This window comes from Orbicella faveolata, unplaced genomic scaffold (assembly GCF_042242905.1).
Source record: "Orbicella faveolata isolate gen_17 unplaced genomic scaffold, um_ofav_v1 contig_34, whole genome shotgun sequence".
NCBI lineage: Eukaryota > Metazoa > Cnidaria > Anthozoa > Scleractinia > Merulinidae > Orbicella > Orbicella faveolata.
In genome coordinates, this window is record NW_028301563.1 from 33,186,559 (window position 1) to 33,201,699 (window position 15,141).

General features: G+C 47.6%; 3 protein-coding genes and 2 long non-coding RNA genes across 5 annotated transcripts; 1 reads left to right on the forward strand and 4 right to left on the reverse strand.

The window, feature by feature from the left end:
* Nucleotides 1-1,038: 1,038 nt before the first annotated feature.
* Nucleotides 1,039-1,210, reverse strand: LOC149105859 (uncharacterized). The gene is made up of 2 exons (XR_016201495.1): nucleotides 1,165-1,210; nucleotides 1,039-1,082 (listed from the first exon to the last, which is right to left on the reverse strand). It is a non-coding gene; the product is annotated as an uncharacterized LOC149105859 (long non-coding RNA).
* An 830-nt stretch (nucleotides 1,211-2,040) lies between these two features.
* Nucleotides 2,041-3,538, forward strand: LOC149105860 (uncharacterized). The gene is made up of 2 exons (XR_016201496.1): nucleotides 2,041-2,186; nucleotides 3,452-3,538. It is a non-coding gene; the product is annotated as an uncharacterized LOC149105860 (long non-coding RNA).
* Nucleotides 3,539-3,965: 427 nt separating this feature from the next.
* Nucleotides 3,966-8,111, reverse strand: LOC149105861 (uncharacterized). The gene has a single exon (XM_089271518.1). The coding sequence runs from the start codon at nucleotides 8,109-8,111 to the stop codon at nucleotides 4,008-4,010; it is 4,104 nt and encodes a 1,367-aa protein (XP_089127644.1). The 3' UTR covers nucleotides 3,966-4,007.
* A 4,535-nt stretch (nucleotides 8,112-12,646) lies between these two features.
* Nucleotides 12,647-13,950, reverse strand: LOC149105862 (uncharacterized). Its single transcript, XM_089271539.1, has one exon. It carries the CDS (start codon nucleotides 13,948-13,950, stop codon nucleotides 13,453-13,455), a length of 498 nt encoding a protein of 165 aa, XP_089127665.1. The 3' UTR covers nucleotides 12,647-13,452.
* A 278-nt stretch (nucleotides 13,951-14,228) lies between these two features.
* On the reverse strand, nucleotides 14,229-14,993 carry LOC110067103 (uncharacterized). Its single transcript, XM_020774396.2, has one exon. The coding sequence runs from the start codon at nucleotides 14,985-14,987 to the stop codon at nucleotides 14,229-14,231; it is 759 nt and encodes a 252-aa protein (XP_020630055.2). The 5' UTR covers nucleotides 14,988-14,993.
* Between the last annotated feature and the right edge of the window lie 148 nt (nucleotides 14,994-15,141).

Here is a 15,141-nt window from a genome sequence, read left to right on the forward strand (position 1 = left end):
AGCCCCGCACAGATTTCTCGAAGACTCGCTTCGCTAAGCTGACAAATTGCTGTTCTCACCTCTATCTGAATCTCTTCGACGACTTCTATAGACATTTCGATGGTTTCTTTGTCACGTCGGGGTCACCAAATGTTACACTCTACTCAATCTCGCACAGGAACTACTACAAAACTACAATGACAACACGTTTTCTCATCGATCCTCGTTTTGTTTTCATTCTCTCCAACGCGTGGGATTTTCGATCCCATAATAATAAGTAACCTGGGGCTGGGCCCAGTCCCTCACGTTCTACTTGTAACATAGCCAGCCAGCAGTAAAGGGTAACATTGTAAATGCCAGCAAGGCAATTATTGGCGAAAAAATGTTCTGGCCAGCGTTTTGACCTAGATTAAAAACAAACGCATTGTTTAGGACCTTTATTCAACAGCCTATTATTCAACAGACTATTATTAGAGATAAAATAGCAATATGTGGTTATTTTTGCCGCTATGAGCAAAATCTACACTATGATTATGTTATCACTTAAAAACAATACAACTTACCATTTATGTCTTAAGCGGATCGGACGAGGTGTCTCCCAGCACGTTGTTTTCCGATACTTCAGATGCCTTCCAGGTTCAGCATACGTGTGACAGTTTGGCACTTTACGTTCTGACATCTAAAACGGTTCACACTTATGTTTAAAATAAGATCCCTCTAATCCTTCTAGACATTCAGATCAAACTTGCTTTCACCAAAGAAATGCCTGTTGCAAAATTACTTTTATATAACGTTGTAAGGGAAATGAACAAAAAATAATATTGAAGTCCTTTACTACTACATATCAGCCTTACTTCTACATTGCTAGCCCAATAATGATTGTAATTTCAACAACAGCAACACACTTTACATGTTTACCCCGATTTAGTAGTTTAAAATTATTTCTAATGATTTTTTTGAAAAATAAAGGGTTATGCCAGCTCCTTAAAACAACCAAAGGGAGCTGGTTTAGTGCTGATTAGTAACACCATATCTACCTCAAAAGCATTGAAAAACGTGTTTTTCTTTTTCTTTGGACAACTGTCTTCTATGAGCTTCCCACTCTGGAATTGCGAGATAAAAGTGTATAAACCACATTAGAATCTTTATCATAAAACGAGTAAAAAAAATCTTGATAATACATACCTTGAATGTTGGTGATCCATCTCAGTCCATGTCACTGATCCATCCTTACCCAATACTGCAAAGCACTGTCAACACAACTTTCACAAATTAATTTAACTTGAAAGCTAAACAACCAAAGACACTCACATTCCTAGAGGTAGTTTACCGTAAAAATTTCATAAATACCCATTGAAGGGATGTTCAAAGCCGTTCACCGTAAAAGTTTCACACAGTTAAGTGCAAAGTTTCGCAGCAAAGACCCCGGCATTGTCAGGATGTTATAGGCCGTTCACCGTAAAAGTTTCACACAGTTAAGTGCAAACATTCGCAGCAAAGACAGGAGTACCCGTCGGATCCGCTCCGCAAAATATCCGCTCTGCAGACTAAAGTTGAGCTGGCTGGGAATTTTAGCATTAAACAGAATCTTGCTGAGAATTTAGCTTATCGAGAGCTAGCTAGCTGGAAATTTTTTTTTGGTGTTCAAATAGCTTACATTGTGGTTTTACTAATCAGTTCTGGCTGGAAATTACATTCCGGATGCGATCACTGACTGAAGTGTGTCACTTGACACTCTCTCACTGCTTGACCTTTTGTTTGAAAGCATGCTTACAATATAATGTTAGTTGTTTATTAAAGTTTTATTTACCAGCAAACAATAGAAGTCTGTTCTGCTGTCATTTATAGTGTGAAATTAGATCGGTTTCTTTTCCCTTGACGCTCCTTTTTCCCACGTTCAGTTGCATGTTTCACCACCGTTGATCCGGTCGCGGAAAATCATCGTCTGTTCTGCTTTCATGCTCTACCTTGAGACAACTGGTTATCTGGTGATGACGTTTGTTGGTTTCTGCAGTTTTTTCACATTTTTGCCTGAAGCCCGCTGAGACTCGGGTAACCTCGTAATATTTTGTAACTAAAACATTGTTCCGGTATAATTTTGTGTCCAACGGTCGGTTTCAAGCGCGATCAGATTTTGCCGACCAGTTGTTTGAGGGTTTGGCAGCCAGAGAACTCTGAGGACTCCACTGATAAATTCAAAGGTTCAGGTAAGAACTACTTTGGAGTTGAACTAGCTGAATCAGCCTATATATTTAATATTCAGTGATAATGTTTAAGCAATGTGTGCGGGAAAAGCCGGCGCAGGTTTTCAAACTGTATTCGCCACTGTATTGTATTTCAAACCCAATGGAAAATGCAGCTTCAGTGAAGACAGTGAAAGCAAGAAAAGGCCTAATATGTCTCAGAACTTGGAAGGGTTTTCGAAATTGTTAGTGCATTCATCCACAGTGATCCTACTTCCAAGTGTAATTTCAATTCTGTAATTTTAACGACTAGTAAAATTCGATCCCGGTTCTGCAGTCGAGGATGACCGCTTTTTAACGCGTCGAACGTTAAAACATGAGCTATTGAAACACATTTGCCGCGTCTTGGACAAACTGACAAGATATTGAAATGATTATTTTTTCTCGGTGTAAGAAAGTATTGTTTCCATCGGTTTCTTTACTGAAGTCCGATCGTCTTCTTTATATAACTGAAGGTTGATTACCTATTGCTGCCTTTTGGTATACAAAGGCTTGCCATGTCAAAGGTCAGAAAAGACCAGAAGGCAATCATGTCGTTCCAGATTTCGTTCTTTCGGTGTCGATAGCGCCAGGACAATAATGTGTAATTTAATTTCTTATGCGTTCCCATTTGTTAACGCGCGTGTTTTTCGCACATTCAGTTTCTGTTAGAGAACAAGTTATTTTGCATGCCTGCGTTGTTACCGGAAATGAGGACATTTCACCTTATTGTCCTTCTTTTTATGATGGCACAGACAGTGATTTTGTGGTGAAACAATTATCGCGCGGTTCAGTTCATGTAGCTAAGCCAAAGCGCGAAACATGGCACACGAAAAAATAGGGGAGGGGCGTGGCACCACTTCACACCACTCACTGAATTCACGCTTCTGGGTTATAGTTTGATGACGAAATGAGCGGTAAAAAATTATTCCACAATTATTTTTCTTAAACAGTTAAATCCTTGCTTCTTTGACTTGCCCCAGGGAATGTAATTTTCAGCAATGTAACATCAGTTAAAATCTAAGACATTTCATTGAATTCTCTCATGAATGAGCTACTTTTGTGAACATAGTTCTTGATCTAGATCTTACATTGAGGGGCCCGATAGTATCACCAGTTTTGTATATTATTATTTGTCTGTGGCTGTATGCGTATTTGGATGCATGTGTGTGTGTGTGGACGGGGGGAGGACGCCGGTATAAGAGGGATTGTGCAGTATGTTACATTTTCTAAAACATGTCATTTTTCAGGTGTAAAATTAATTGCGTGAACTATAAGAAGCACAGCTAAAGATGCTGCAAACGTTACCCGATGTCATGGACTGGTACCCAAGAAAAGATGAGCGAATTTGTTGATGAAATCACGAGATTAAGTCTGTGAATCTTTTATGCTGATCGTCCAGTGTATATTTATGACATTACAGTGATCTGATTGATACATTTTGTTAACGAGTTAACGAGTAATGATGCTGTTAATAGCAATACTTTTACGGTGAACGGCCTTTAACATTCCAACAATGCCGGGGTCTTTGCTGCGAAACTTTGCTCTTAACTGTGTGAAACTTTTACGGTGAACAGCCTGTAAGTAGTCAATAGCGCCTGTTGGGGCCGTAGCCAATCAGGAGCCAGGGATCATACCACGTGACCAAGTTTTTCCCATACATTCTCTTAAATTGTAAAATCCAAGATGGCGCCTAGGTAGGTCAAACATGGCGCCCATGCCCAAATAAGGGCAACATGTCCAAATAAGGAGATAGACAGGAAGTGAGTTTCAAAATTGATTTTTATTGATTACAGGAAGTGAAAATTACAATGGTGTGTATCCGTATGGAAACGACATGAAAGTGTTCGTGTCAACGACGCGTTTGTCGAAGACGAGTCCGTAGCGTTTAGTCCGTGTGATGACTTTGAGATGTTTGGTGGCTGGGTTTCTCCAGAAGAAGTTGGGGTTGACGACGTGGATATTGCGTCGTTCATCCTCGAGAGGTTGTGTGAGTTCGTCGAGTAGATTTTGTCGCATGACGTCATAATTGAGTTGGCGTGATCCTCGTACATTGAGTGAGAAGCCTCGGACTTTGCAGCAGACTTTCCCTTGGTGGGTTCTGTAACCGTAATTCTTGGGTCCAGCGGCAGTGAAATCTGTGATGAAATCGCCATCGTCGAGTTCGTTGGTCATCTCGCCCAGGTAATCGCCTAGGGGGACATCGGCTTGACCTGGTTTGTGAGAGTAGATGACGGAGTCGGTGTCAAAGTAGAGAACTTGTTGTTTTAATTGTTCCAGGTAGCTGTATAATTTGAGACGCGCCCAGCAGGTGGTGAAAGCGGCGACGAAGATGTTGATTCGTCCGTTATCGGGTTGATTGTCTTTGAGTTCGGTGTGGACGACCTCTAGGGCTTCGTCGTTGGCGATTCTGACTTGTCGTATGTCGTTGAAGGGATTGGAAACGAGGTCAAAGAGTTGCGTGGCATTGTAGACGACTTGGGTAGTGGGTTTGTGTAGGTTTTCGCCGAACTTGCCCCAGAAGGAGTTGAGCATGAGTTTGGCGGTGGCTTTGCGTCCTGGATTTTTCTGGATCATGGTCGGATCGAGAGCGATGCCTTCCTTCTGTTGGTATTGTAGCATGTACCGTGCCTCGTCTCGGGGGGTGTGACACCAGTTCGGGTAGCCAGCGGATTCCTGTTTGATTTTTAGCCAGGTGTTCACGTAATCGGCGAAGAGTCCTTTACGGCGTTGTTCTGGCGGGAAATGGTGGACTTCGTGTATTTTGTTGAGCGTGTATCCCATGGCAACGGCTTTCTGGATTTCGGGTGTGCACCAGGTCCCTCGTAGCGTACGTTGCCCGGCCGTGTGAGGGCAACAATGCGATTTCTCTAGGAGGGGTTTGGTCATTTCGTGTTCCACGCACGATCGGCAGAGTGGGAAGGTGAGTTTACCTCCGTGTCTAAAAGGTAGAACGGGATGGTATAGTTCGTAAGGTGGTAGTATGTCCACTTTGGCCATACCGAAGTAGTGGTGTATGTCTTGATCTTGGGGGTTGACAATGACTTGTGGGTGTCCTACGGGGTATTCGCCTTCCTTGTTGGCCCAGGGGTAGAGCGAGGTTACGTCGACGTACTTGGTTTGTTCTCCTTGGGCTACGTTGGTCACGTGATGCAATTTGACAGCGTTCGTGCGCCCTCCGAAGAAGGCTTCTCTGGGTTGGAGCGGTTCGACGATTTCGAACGTGTCTAGGAACTGGCGGAGATCTGGGTCGGTTTTGACCTCCAGGTCCCAGTCGCATTCCCACTTGACGCAGAGCTGGTAGCCTTGGCGACTGAGAAGGTCGTGTTTGCGTAGTGTGGACTCGTAGACTTCATGTAGGGTGCGATCGGTGTGGTAGATGGGATATCGGTCTCGTTTTCGAGGGAAACAGCGAGGACATCCGTGCCATAGACATCCGTGGAATTCGTAGACGGTTCGAGTGGTAGGATCGTATCCGTCCACGAGATGATTGGCTAGTCGGATTTCGCCTCCGTTTCGCACGGTGCGTATACGATCACCTTGGTCGGTGTGTTGCAACGAGTGTTCTTGCCAGGCTAGCCATTTCAGGGCTTTGACGGACTGATTGGATCGGGCGCCGTGCCATCCTCGAGGGGGTCTGGAGGCGATGGTGTTGAGCGGGACGAGTTTCTTGCGCCAGAATCGGTTGCAGGCGGAGGCGATGGTGACGCATTTCTCCATGGGGTCAAAGTCCGCTTTTTGTTTGAATTCTTGCCGGAACTTTTGACAGCCTGCTTTGAGGAGTTTGACGTCCGATTCGCAGTAGGCTTCCATTTCTTGCCGTAAGACGAAATGGTAGTTGTCGTTGACTTTCTCTTGGTACCACTGTTCGAATTCGGCTTTCTTTTTGGCGGACATGCCGTCGGGATCGTACATGTCTCGCGGTGGCATGGGACCTTCGTACTCTTGATTTTCTAGGGTGTTGAATTTGTGAGGGAAGAATCCTTTGCACAGTTCGTGGATTCCGAAGGTGGCGGGAAAGTTGGCCAGCGGGAACGGGAGAAAGCAGAGGGAATCTTTGAAAGTCAGTCTGTCGGATCTCAGGGACAGTATCTTGGTGCCAACGGTGATTTGGTCTGTGACTTCTCGATGCGTGGCGTAACAGTGTTGCAGGATGAACATCCCGTCGTAGCCTTTGAGATTGTGAAAGAGGACGATGACGTCCCGATCGTCACCGTCCACGTCGACGGCGAGGGATTCGAGGTGGTTGAACATGTCAGCGGTGCAGGTGGGACCGTAGAAGGAGCAGAATTGATCCTCTTCATCGTCTTCTAGGCAGAGTAGAATGGGTGTCTGATTCCCTTCAGCGTCGGTGATGGCTTCGTAGTCGCAGTACACTTGAAGGGGCGCATCTCTGGCTACCCAGACGCGTGTGTCTGGATCATTGGGTTCGGGTTCTTCGAAGGGTCGACCTTTGACTTCGTCGCGCGGCACGCGTTTCTTTTTGGGCTCGTCTTCGTCTTCGGGGATGCGTTGGATGTAACATCGGTGCGTTTGGAGAAAGACTTTCTTTTCGCAGATGTGGCATTCGCCCCATCCGCACGTGTGATCGGGGGTACGACGGTCACCTCCTCGCCCTGTCCTGTGTTTTGATTCGTAGACGTGGCAACAGTCTGGGCACTTTTTGTAAGTGTCGCAGATGGATGGGATGTTCAAGCTCCGCCGTTGCAGGTGGTAGTTGTAGCATTGGGCTCCGAAGAATTTTCTGTGGCATAATCGGCAGATGGAGGTGGGTTCGGGAAACTTGCCTCGTGCTAGGGGTCGTTTGGCTTCGAGGAAATCGGGGCAGTCCTTTCGTTTGCAGGCGGGACACCATTTGCCGTGGCAGGGATGACGTTGAAAGTTGTCGTGATCGAATCCTCGATTGCATTCGTCGCAGAAGTAGGATTTGTTGAGGAACCCACTAAACGAGTTACATCCGTCGTAGTGACTGTCTTCTTTGATGAGACGAATGATCTTGTCCGAGGGTTCGGGTCCCGCGTAGATGAGCATGTGGGGTGGGTCGATGGAAAGGACCTTGAGCTGGTACCCAGGTAACGCGGCCTGAAACTGCTGCAGTTCTGGAATGCCACAAGGTCCTTCGGGGACGTGGGCTAAACGGTGGAGTTCTTTGGCCAATCGTTCTTGGACGGGTCGTCCCTGTTTGAGATTGTGGTAATCTTGGTCACGCGGATTCATGTCGGCGTCTACCAGGGCTTTCATGGTAACGCTAGCGCGAGCGCAGCAGAGATTGTCTTTGTTTTGGATGGTCACGCGCGACTTTTTGACGATTCCCCGTACGGCCGCACAACTCGGATTGTATCGTTTTCCGTGCCCGCGCCCACGACCTGGGGTGCGTATGAAGGTGGTTTCCATGGTAAACGTGTCGTCGGGGGTGAATTCTTCGTTGGAGTTGAGTTTGGCCGCGAGAGAGTGGAGATAAGTGTCTAGTCTTTCACTCCCTTCTTCGAATTCGCGCACGGTGAAGGTGGTGGATTGAAAGGCGTGCGTGAAGGCACTGGACTGCATGGTGAAATGGACCGTGGAGTTGGGTGTCAGGGTAGGATCCTGAGCGATTTGTTGCTCGATGGATCGTTGAAGGGCCTGAGTCAATTCTTGGCCTAGATTGTCCCTGGGAGTCACGTCTCTGTGTTGTCTGAGTGTGGCTTCGTACCGTTGTTTGTTGAGGACGTTTCTCCAGTTACGTCGAGCGCCTACGGGTCTTAATTCAAATTCTAGGAGGGGTCTTGTATTGCTACCACCTCCGGTTTGGATCATCACTCGATCGAGAGCCGGATCGAAGATCCAGTCGTCATCGTCGTCGAAGGGGAAGGCTTCGTCGTGGGTCCATCTGTTCTGTGAAGACATGAATGAGACAAATGTTACGAACATCGCTTTTTAATCATCTGAGAATGCATACACTCTTTTGTCATTTACATCACGGAGTGCGTCTTTGAAATTGTATCCTAAAAAGACTTTCTTTTTGCGGTTATGAATGTCTACATAATGACCGTGGATGGTCATGTGATCAGGCTTGAATCGCCCGTACATCTCATTACAAGCGTCGAAATCACATTGTTTGGTTCTTAATTCTATGTGACCGTAACCCCATTGTATTTTCAGTATATCGTAACATACAATTTCTTCGTGAAGTTTGTTCAATAGTTCATTGTTCCTGCGGTCGAATATGTGCTGCCAGGTTGCTAAGTCAATCACGTGACACTTTAGTTCTTCCGGTAGCCTATCCCAGTGACTCTGTAAGAGAGTGGGAACGCTTTCTTAACCACCTATTATGAGCATACTTGGTGGAGCGATAAGCGACGGGGTAGATGAAAGTCTTTTCTATGGAGACGCGTTTCATGGCCTCTTTTATACCGCAAGATAAATATGTTTTTTGGGGTTTGTCGTCAATGTCGATGTAACAGCCGTATATTCTCATATGTGGAAATCTATCCAGCCTCTTCTTATTTATACAACACGGTGAAGTGCAGCGACATTGAACAATCGTAATGTGTCCTATGCCCCAATGTTCTTTCAGTTTGCCGTATTCCACTATTTCCTTGAGAAGACGCTGTAATTTATTGTTTCGTCTACGCTCGAGTAAGATTTGATTCCTGGCTAAGTGCATGATGTAGTCCTGTAGTTCATGAGGTAATCGATCCCAGTCATTGCTATTCTGTGGGGGGTGAGGATATCAATCTCTTAACGTCCGGTATTCTGAGATAAGCATGATCTAGCCCGTACCCTAAAAATATGACTCGCTTAAAGTTGCGTTCGTCTGTGTAGATTCCATTCACGACCATGTGCTTGTTGTTCATTCCTGGAATTCTTCCTTTGGGACAATAATCTAACAGACATGTCTCTAGAACTACTTGGATTGCCCCTAGTCCCCATTCTGCTTTGACCTGAGCGAAGGCTCGTATCTCGTTACAAAGGTCTCTCCTAATTTCACGTTCGCGTCTCTCGACGAGAGATTGGGACTCTCTGAGGTAAAGGATGTAGGTCTGTATCTCATGGGGAAGACAATCCCAGTGGCTCTGTAATTAAATGGATCGTAATCACGGAGAATGATAGGTGGGGTGTCGATCATGATGGGTCTCGGGTTGAACGGTACGGGTTTCGGCCTGCCTAACCATGCGGCCATTCTGAGTGCTTTTCCAAGTTCCCTATCGTAGGCGAGTTGGGACTTGGCCAGTGAGATGATGTACGCTTGGATCTCGGGCGGTAACCAATCCCAGTAACTCTATGAAAAGAAGGTGATGAACAAGGCGTGACAAAGATGTCGTGATAATTTGTAACCGCAAAACACAACGAAACAAAATCTCAAGTCCAAACGGAGGTAGAACTCTAGGGTAAAGGAGGCGACAACGAGTCTCAGTTCCATGGGTCAGTTGTCTAGGGATGCTACGAACGAGGTTACGTAACACGGGGTGTGACAGATCATGCAGTACAACTTCTCGGCGGTCACTCCCTTGTTCATCAACTGATCATCGAGTTCCCTGACGAAGCAATCGTAATGCACGTAGTGACGACAGCACTTGGTACGAGCGCAGGTTTCGGTTCTAAGGATGACTTTCTTACATAGGGTGCATGTTATACTCACTGCTTCTTCATGTTGATCCATCTGTTGGTTCATCTCCTCGTCGGTCAGCTCTTGTGCCATGATTTTTTCCAGCGCTCGATACAAGTCAAAAACTCAGAGTGACCTGAACGGTTCGAACCGATCTTTTTATACTTACGGTGAAATTGGATCCCAGGTCGCACTCGACCCGGACCCAGTCTCCGACCGGGAGGGGGATACCCCCTATCCCCCTGGTCTGCCTAGATCACGTGATGTCGGCCTTTTTCGTTTGATTGGTGCATGATGGGCATAAAGCGAGATGCGCATTTGGCATTTTTTCGGTTTTGGTGATGGAGACCGAATCCGGGCACGTCAGTCGCCGCCGAACTCGAAGTCAGTCTCCCGAGGGATCACCGAGACGAGGACGTCGTCGGCGTCGTGCCCGATCACACGATGACGACGAACCACCGAGACGCAGTCGTCGCCTTCAGGGTCAGATACCCGAAGAAACACCGATTCAACAAGTGTGTTTTATTTGTCAGAGAGATATTCACATTGATTCTCTGGCATCGTGCCAACGCACTCCTTGCTGCGCCGTGTTCATGCATCGGCGATGCTACTGGGAGATGGAGAGACGGTCTATGACCTGCGGCAACTGCCGACGCGTGATCGGCGATGGTCAGCCTGAGGTCGTGTTGGAAACCGACGAGGAAATGGAGGAAGAGGAACCCCCGTTAACGGCAGGTGCGAATGATCGTTTAGTTAGAATGGCTCGAGAGTTGGAGCGATATCGCAGTGAGGGTAGGCCTTATCACTGTCATCACGAGGGCTCGTACTTGTGGAATGATTTACCGTATCCCATCGACCCTGGCATTTGGACACGTTATTATACCTTTATCGGAAATTTCGTGACTCTGTATCGGGATCGAGACCTGTACATTCACGGTTGTGTGCGTCTCCCCGTGGAACCGACCCGAGAGATTAGAAGTTATCTGTACCGTCTGTTCATTTACAACACTCCGTACTATACGTATAACTTGATCCGAATTCAAAGGTTCAGGCTCTACTTCAGGCGCGTGGAGAGACAAAGGGATATTGAGATTCGAGAGCTGTGTCTCTTACCCTTTCCCGGCGGCCCCTCGTTTTACCACGAGGACGGACTATGGACCGGACACTGTCTTTTTTTTTTCGTTTTTGCAGTGGACACTCATCGCAGAATGATTCATGACCACCTTGCTAATATGAGGGACCGTGGAAAACCCTTCGAGACGCACAATTCCTTGACGCGTTCGTGGAATCATTTGCCTTATCACCTTCCTGTCACGGTGTGGTTCCAGTACTACCGCGAGATGGAGAACTTTGTGCGATCCTCGGAGTTTCGAAGTCCCATGTACATTCACGGCACCGTATTCTTTCCTTTTAGTGTCATTTCGTACGATCATATACGCATGGAGGTGTATCGCATGTTTTATTTCAACACCCCTTTCTCGGTGTTCGAATTCACCTCCAGAATTAGGTTTCGGTTGTTATTCATATCTTCGTCGACGTTCGGGGACCAAATAAGGATCGAACGTTTGTTTGTGACATCGAATGCCTCGGATACTCTGTACCACAATGGCATGGCGTGCGAGACTTGAAGAAAACAAAAAGAGACTCTTTTTTGAAAAAACAACAAAGCGTGTAACTTTAATTACAACAATAAAGTTTACAAATTTCCAACGTTTTTTCTTGTCTTAGGCAGAGTCATATTTCAGTCCCTTTCTCCAAGGTTCGAAATCTTCCCATCCTTCTTGTAACTTTTGGGCTTCTGTCTGCTTGGACTTCTTGTACGTCTTGCCCTTGCCCTTGCCTTTGGGACTGTAACCACCGTCGTCGTCTATGTATTTCTCGGCGACACCGATGGATCTTAAGAACTCTTTTTGCGCTTCGGTCATGAGTTTACCTGGGGCTGATTTGGCAGTTGGTTTGGATGGCATGGGTGGCTTCTTGCCTGGGGCTGATTTGGCAGCAGATGGTTTGGTATATTTGAACTCCTTTTTGAAACCTGACGTGGAAGGTGTGGCGGGTTCTTGTTTGATGACCACGGGGGCTGCGGGGGGTTGGTTGACGCCCTTCATGATCTGTTTCAACAGACGTTCGACGGGTGCGTCGGCCATGCCTTCGGGTTCTATCGTTCCTTGGTACGTGGGAGTGCCGCGTATGCCCGTCCGTATACGTTTCACCAGTTTGACTTCATCGTTTGCCATGGGTTTGGTCATCTTGACGGCCATGCTGGCGGGGATACGTTTGTCTTTCAGGATGAGATCTTCTTCGGCGGCCAAACGTCCCGCTTTGTTCAACAAGGCGCTCTGGGTGATCTTCCCCTTGTAATAATCTTGCAAACGATTGAATTCGTGAACGGGTACCATCATGACTTCGTTCATACCTTCGGCTGACTCAGGGTCGTGTCGGGAAACTCGGACAATTCTCTCAAGGCCGTCTCGTAACAGTCTTGCCAGTACCGTATGGATTCGTCTTTCTTTTCCAACTCGAGTTCAAGACTTTGAACGGTTCGCTTGCCTTTACCGCACTCCCTGCACAACTCGATGCACCCACCGGGCGGTGTGGTATCTCGTTTCGTTTGACAGGTTTGGCAGAAGTCACTGAACTTTAAAGCCATGTACTCTTGATACAGGTCGTGGTACTTCTTGTTCAAGTACTCGTACGAGTCTTTCCATCGGGCTTCGCGACGATTGGCATCTTGCAACAACTGAACGAGTTTAGGAATGGTATTGGACTCGTCTTCTTTTCTCGGCGGGAAATTGGGTATGACGTCGATCCCCTCCAAAGGGTAACCGTCTTCGCCGCGTCCTTTCACCTTACACAACATGCTTTGAAACAACCGTGTAATCCGCTCCAGAACCCCGCTCCGTTCTGACTCAGGAGATGCTCTCTTCGACGCTTGAGAGAGTTTTTGCGTCTACCCACTTCGCGCAGAACCTTTTTATGTCTTTTCAGTTTCCCATAAGTCGTCGCGTCGATGGGGATCCTCTTTTTCAGCAAATTGAGAACCATCTCGCTGATGGCGTTGATCTGATCTCTGTCGGCGTAATGCAACATCCGTTGACGTTTATTTCGATTGGCTTCTTTCAGGACGCCCGTCAAGAAACGACGTTGTCGTCGCAACCGCTTCATCGTTCACGTCTAACGTCCGGTTGACTCGTCACGCTCTTTTATTCACAAGTCTTGGAGAAGGTCCAACACTGTACTGGCCACGGTGGTGACCAGTTTACCAAGACCCTTTCCCCTTTGGACCCTCCTCCTTCTTCCTACTCCCACTCGACGTAATCCCACGCGTCGTCTCCTTCGCCTTCTCCTCACCATGACGTGTTCTGACACGCACGCACTTTTCCCATTGAATGACGTAGGCAAGTGATCACGTGTCCTTTTTATAGAGGCACGTATGAACGTTTCAGGGAATCCAATACCTCCAATTATTCATATCCATCCACTTTTAAACCTCGATTTTTTACTGTAATAATTTCCAAATGCTTTTTTCAAATTGCCAAAAATACCGTTTCCCGTTTGGGCCCTCCTTCTACGTACTCCCACTCGCCGTCGTCTCCTTCGACTTCTCCTCGCCATGTCGGGTTTCCACCTTGAATGATTCACGAAGGGATCACGTGTCCGTTTTTATAGAGGCGCGTGAACGAATCGTGTTTCGTAGTCTCGAAGGTACCGGTCGTACGTGGGAGGTGTGAAATCCGTCACCACGTCGTCCAATGATTGCATCTTGATCAAAAACCCATCCAATTCCTCCACACCGCCCAGAGCGTAGTTCCGCAGTTCAGTCAACGTCTTTTCGTACGTCGTGTAAGCGAATTGAGTCATGTCCATCTTGAGCGAATACTTCTTTAATTCGTTCCATCCTTTCAGCACATTGGCCAAAGCCGTCAATCCTACCGCCACGTACCCGTCTTTCCACACGGATCCCACGACGATGCTCGCTGCCGCAGTCAGTAAGGCCAGTCCGTTGAGAATGGCGTTGCACAATTTGTAGTAACCGAACATCTGCCTTCGACACCACCAATACTTGTGGTAGAAAGCATACAGTCCATCCAAACGTCTCAACATGTCCAAATCCACCATAGAGGTAAAAGGTTCATCCAATAAACAGACCGAAGTACTCATGACTCTTTTCCAACCAGTGCCAAACGTAGTCTGACTTTCTGTCGGGACGTTCGATCCTTTTAGCTTGTTGCTTGTATTCCCAGATCTCGTCCTTGAAGGCGGTTTCTACGGATTGGTTCAGGATATCCTGGACTTGTCTGTAACTATCGCACTCGTCCGCGACACGTTTCATGTCTTCGTGATCCATGCTGGTCGCATCCCAGTAAGAGCGGGAGCATCGACATAGATGCAGGAAGTAGGGGAACCACTTGACTTCGCTTCTCATCATGTTGACGTTCTCAGTTTCGTACACTGGTCGAATTGCGAGTCACCGTAGGACGTTGTCCGTTCTTATAGGTAGTCGTGATCGTATTCGTAGTGGTGATGCCTGCGATTCGTCGACCCGCCGCCGTCTGTTGTTGTTGGCGCAAAATCTCCTCCAATTGTTGTTGCATCTGGGCTTGGTCGAGAACACGGGTGCCTCGCCTTCTTCCTCCGCGACCCGATCGAATCGACGAAGGCGGTGTGGAGTCACCACCACTTCCACCACCACTTCCGCCTCCTCCGCCTCCGCCTCCTCCGCCTCCGCCTCCGCCTCTGCCTCTGCCTCTGCCTCTGCCTCTGCCTCTTCCACCGCTACCACTAGCGCTACTTCTTCTGCGGCTTCCGGAATCACTGGAGGACGTCGGTGTCTTTTGACGTGGGACGCGTCTCGGTCGTTTCCCTCCTCGAACGGCTCGTGCCAAAGGTGTGGACATTGTTATCATGGGTGCCCCGACACCCGTCGTGACATTGGCGCGCGACACGGATCCAGCGCTACCGACACCCACCGTGACGTTGGTCTGTGGCGCACCCGAGCCAGCGGTGCCTACTCCGACGGTCGAGACGTTGGGCAGGGGTGGTGTCGGCAGTGACGATAGCGGTGAAGGAGGAGTGTTCAGACTCGTACCCACACCCGCTGCAGACGGAATCGGAGTACTCGTTCGAGTCAAGGGAGTCCAAGGCGAGTAATCTTCCAGAGCCGAGAGGTTGAAATCGTCACTACCATAAGAGCTCATTTTTATCCATGTACCTCTCTCTTTCTATCTTCTTCTCGGCGAGTTCTCGTTGCTTATGAACCAAATAGTCGAAACCTTCACCATTATATGCGTTTATGATGGACCGTACATGACGGTAACTCTCGCATTCCGTGACCTGTCTCATCGGTTCGTA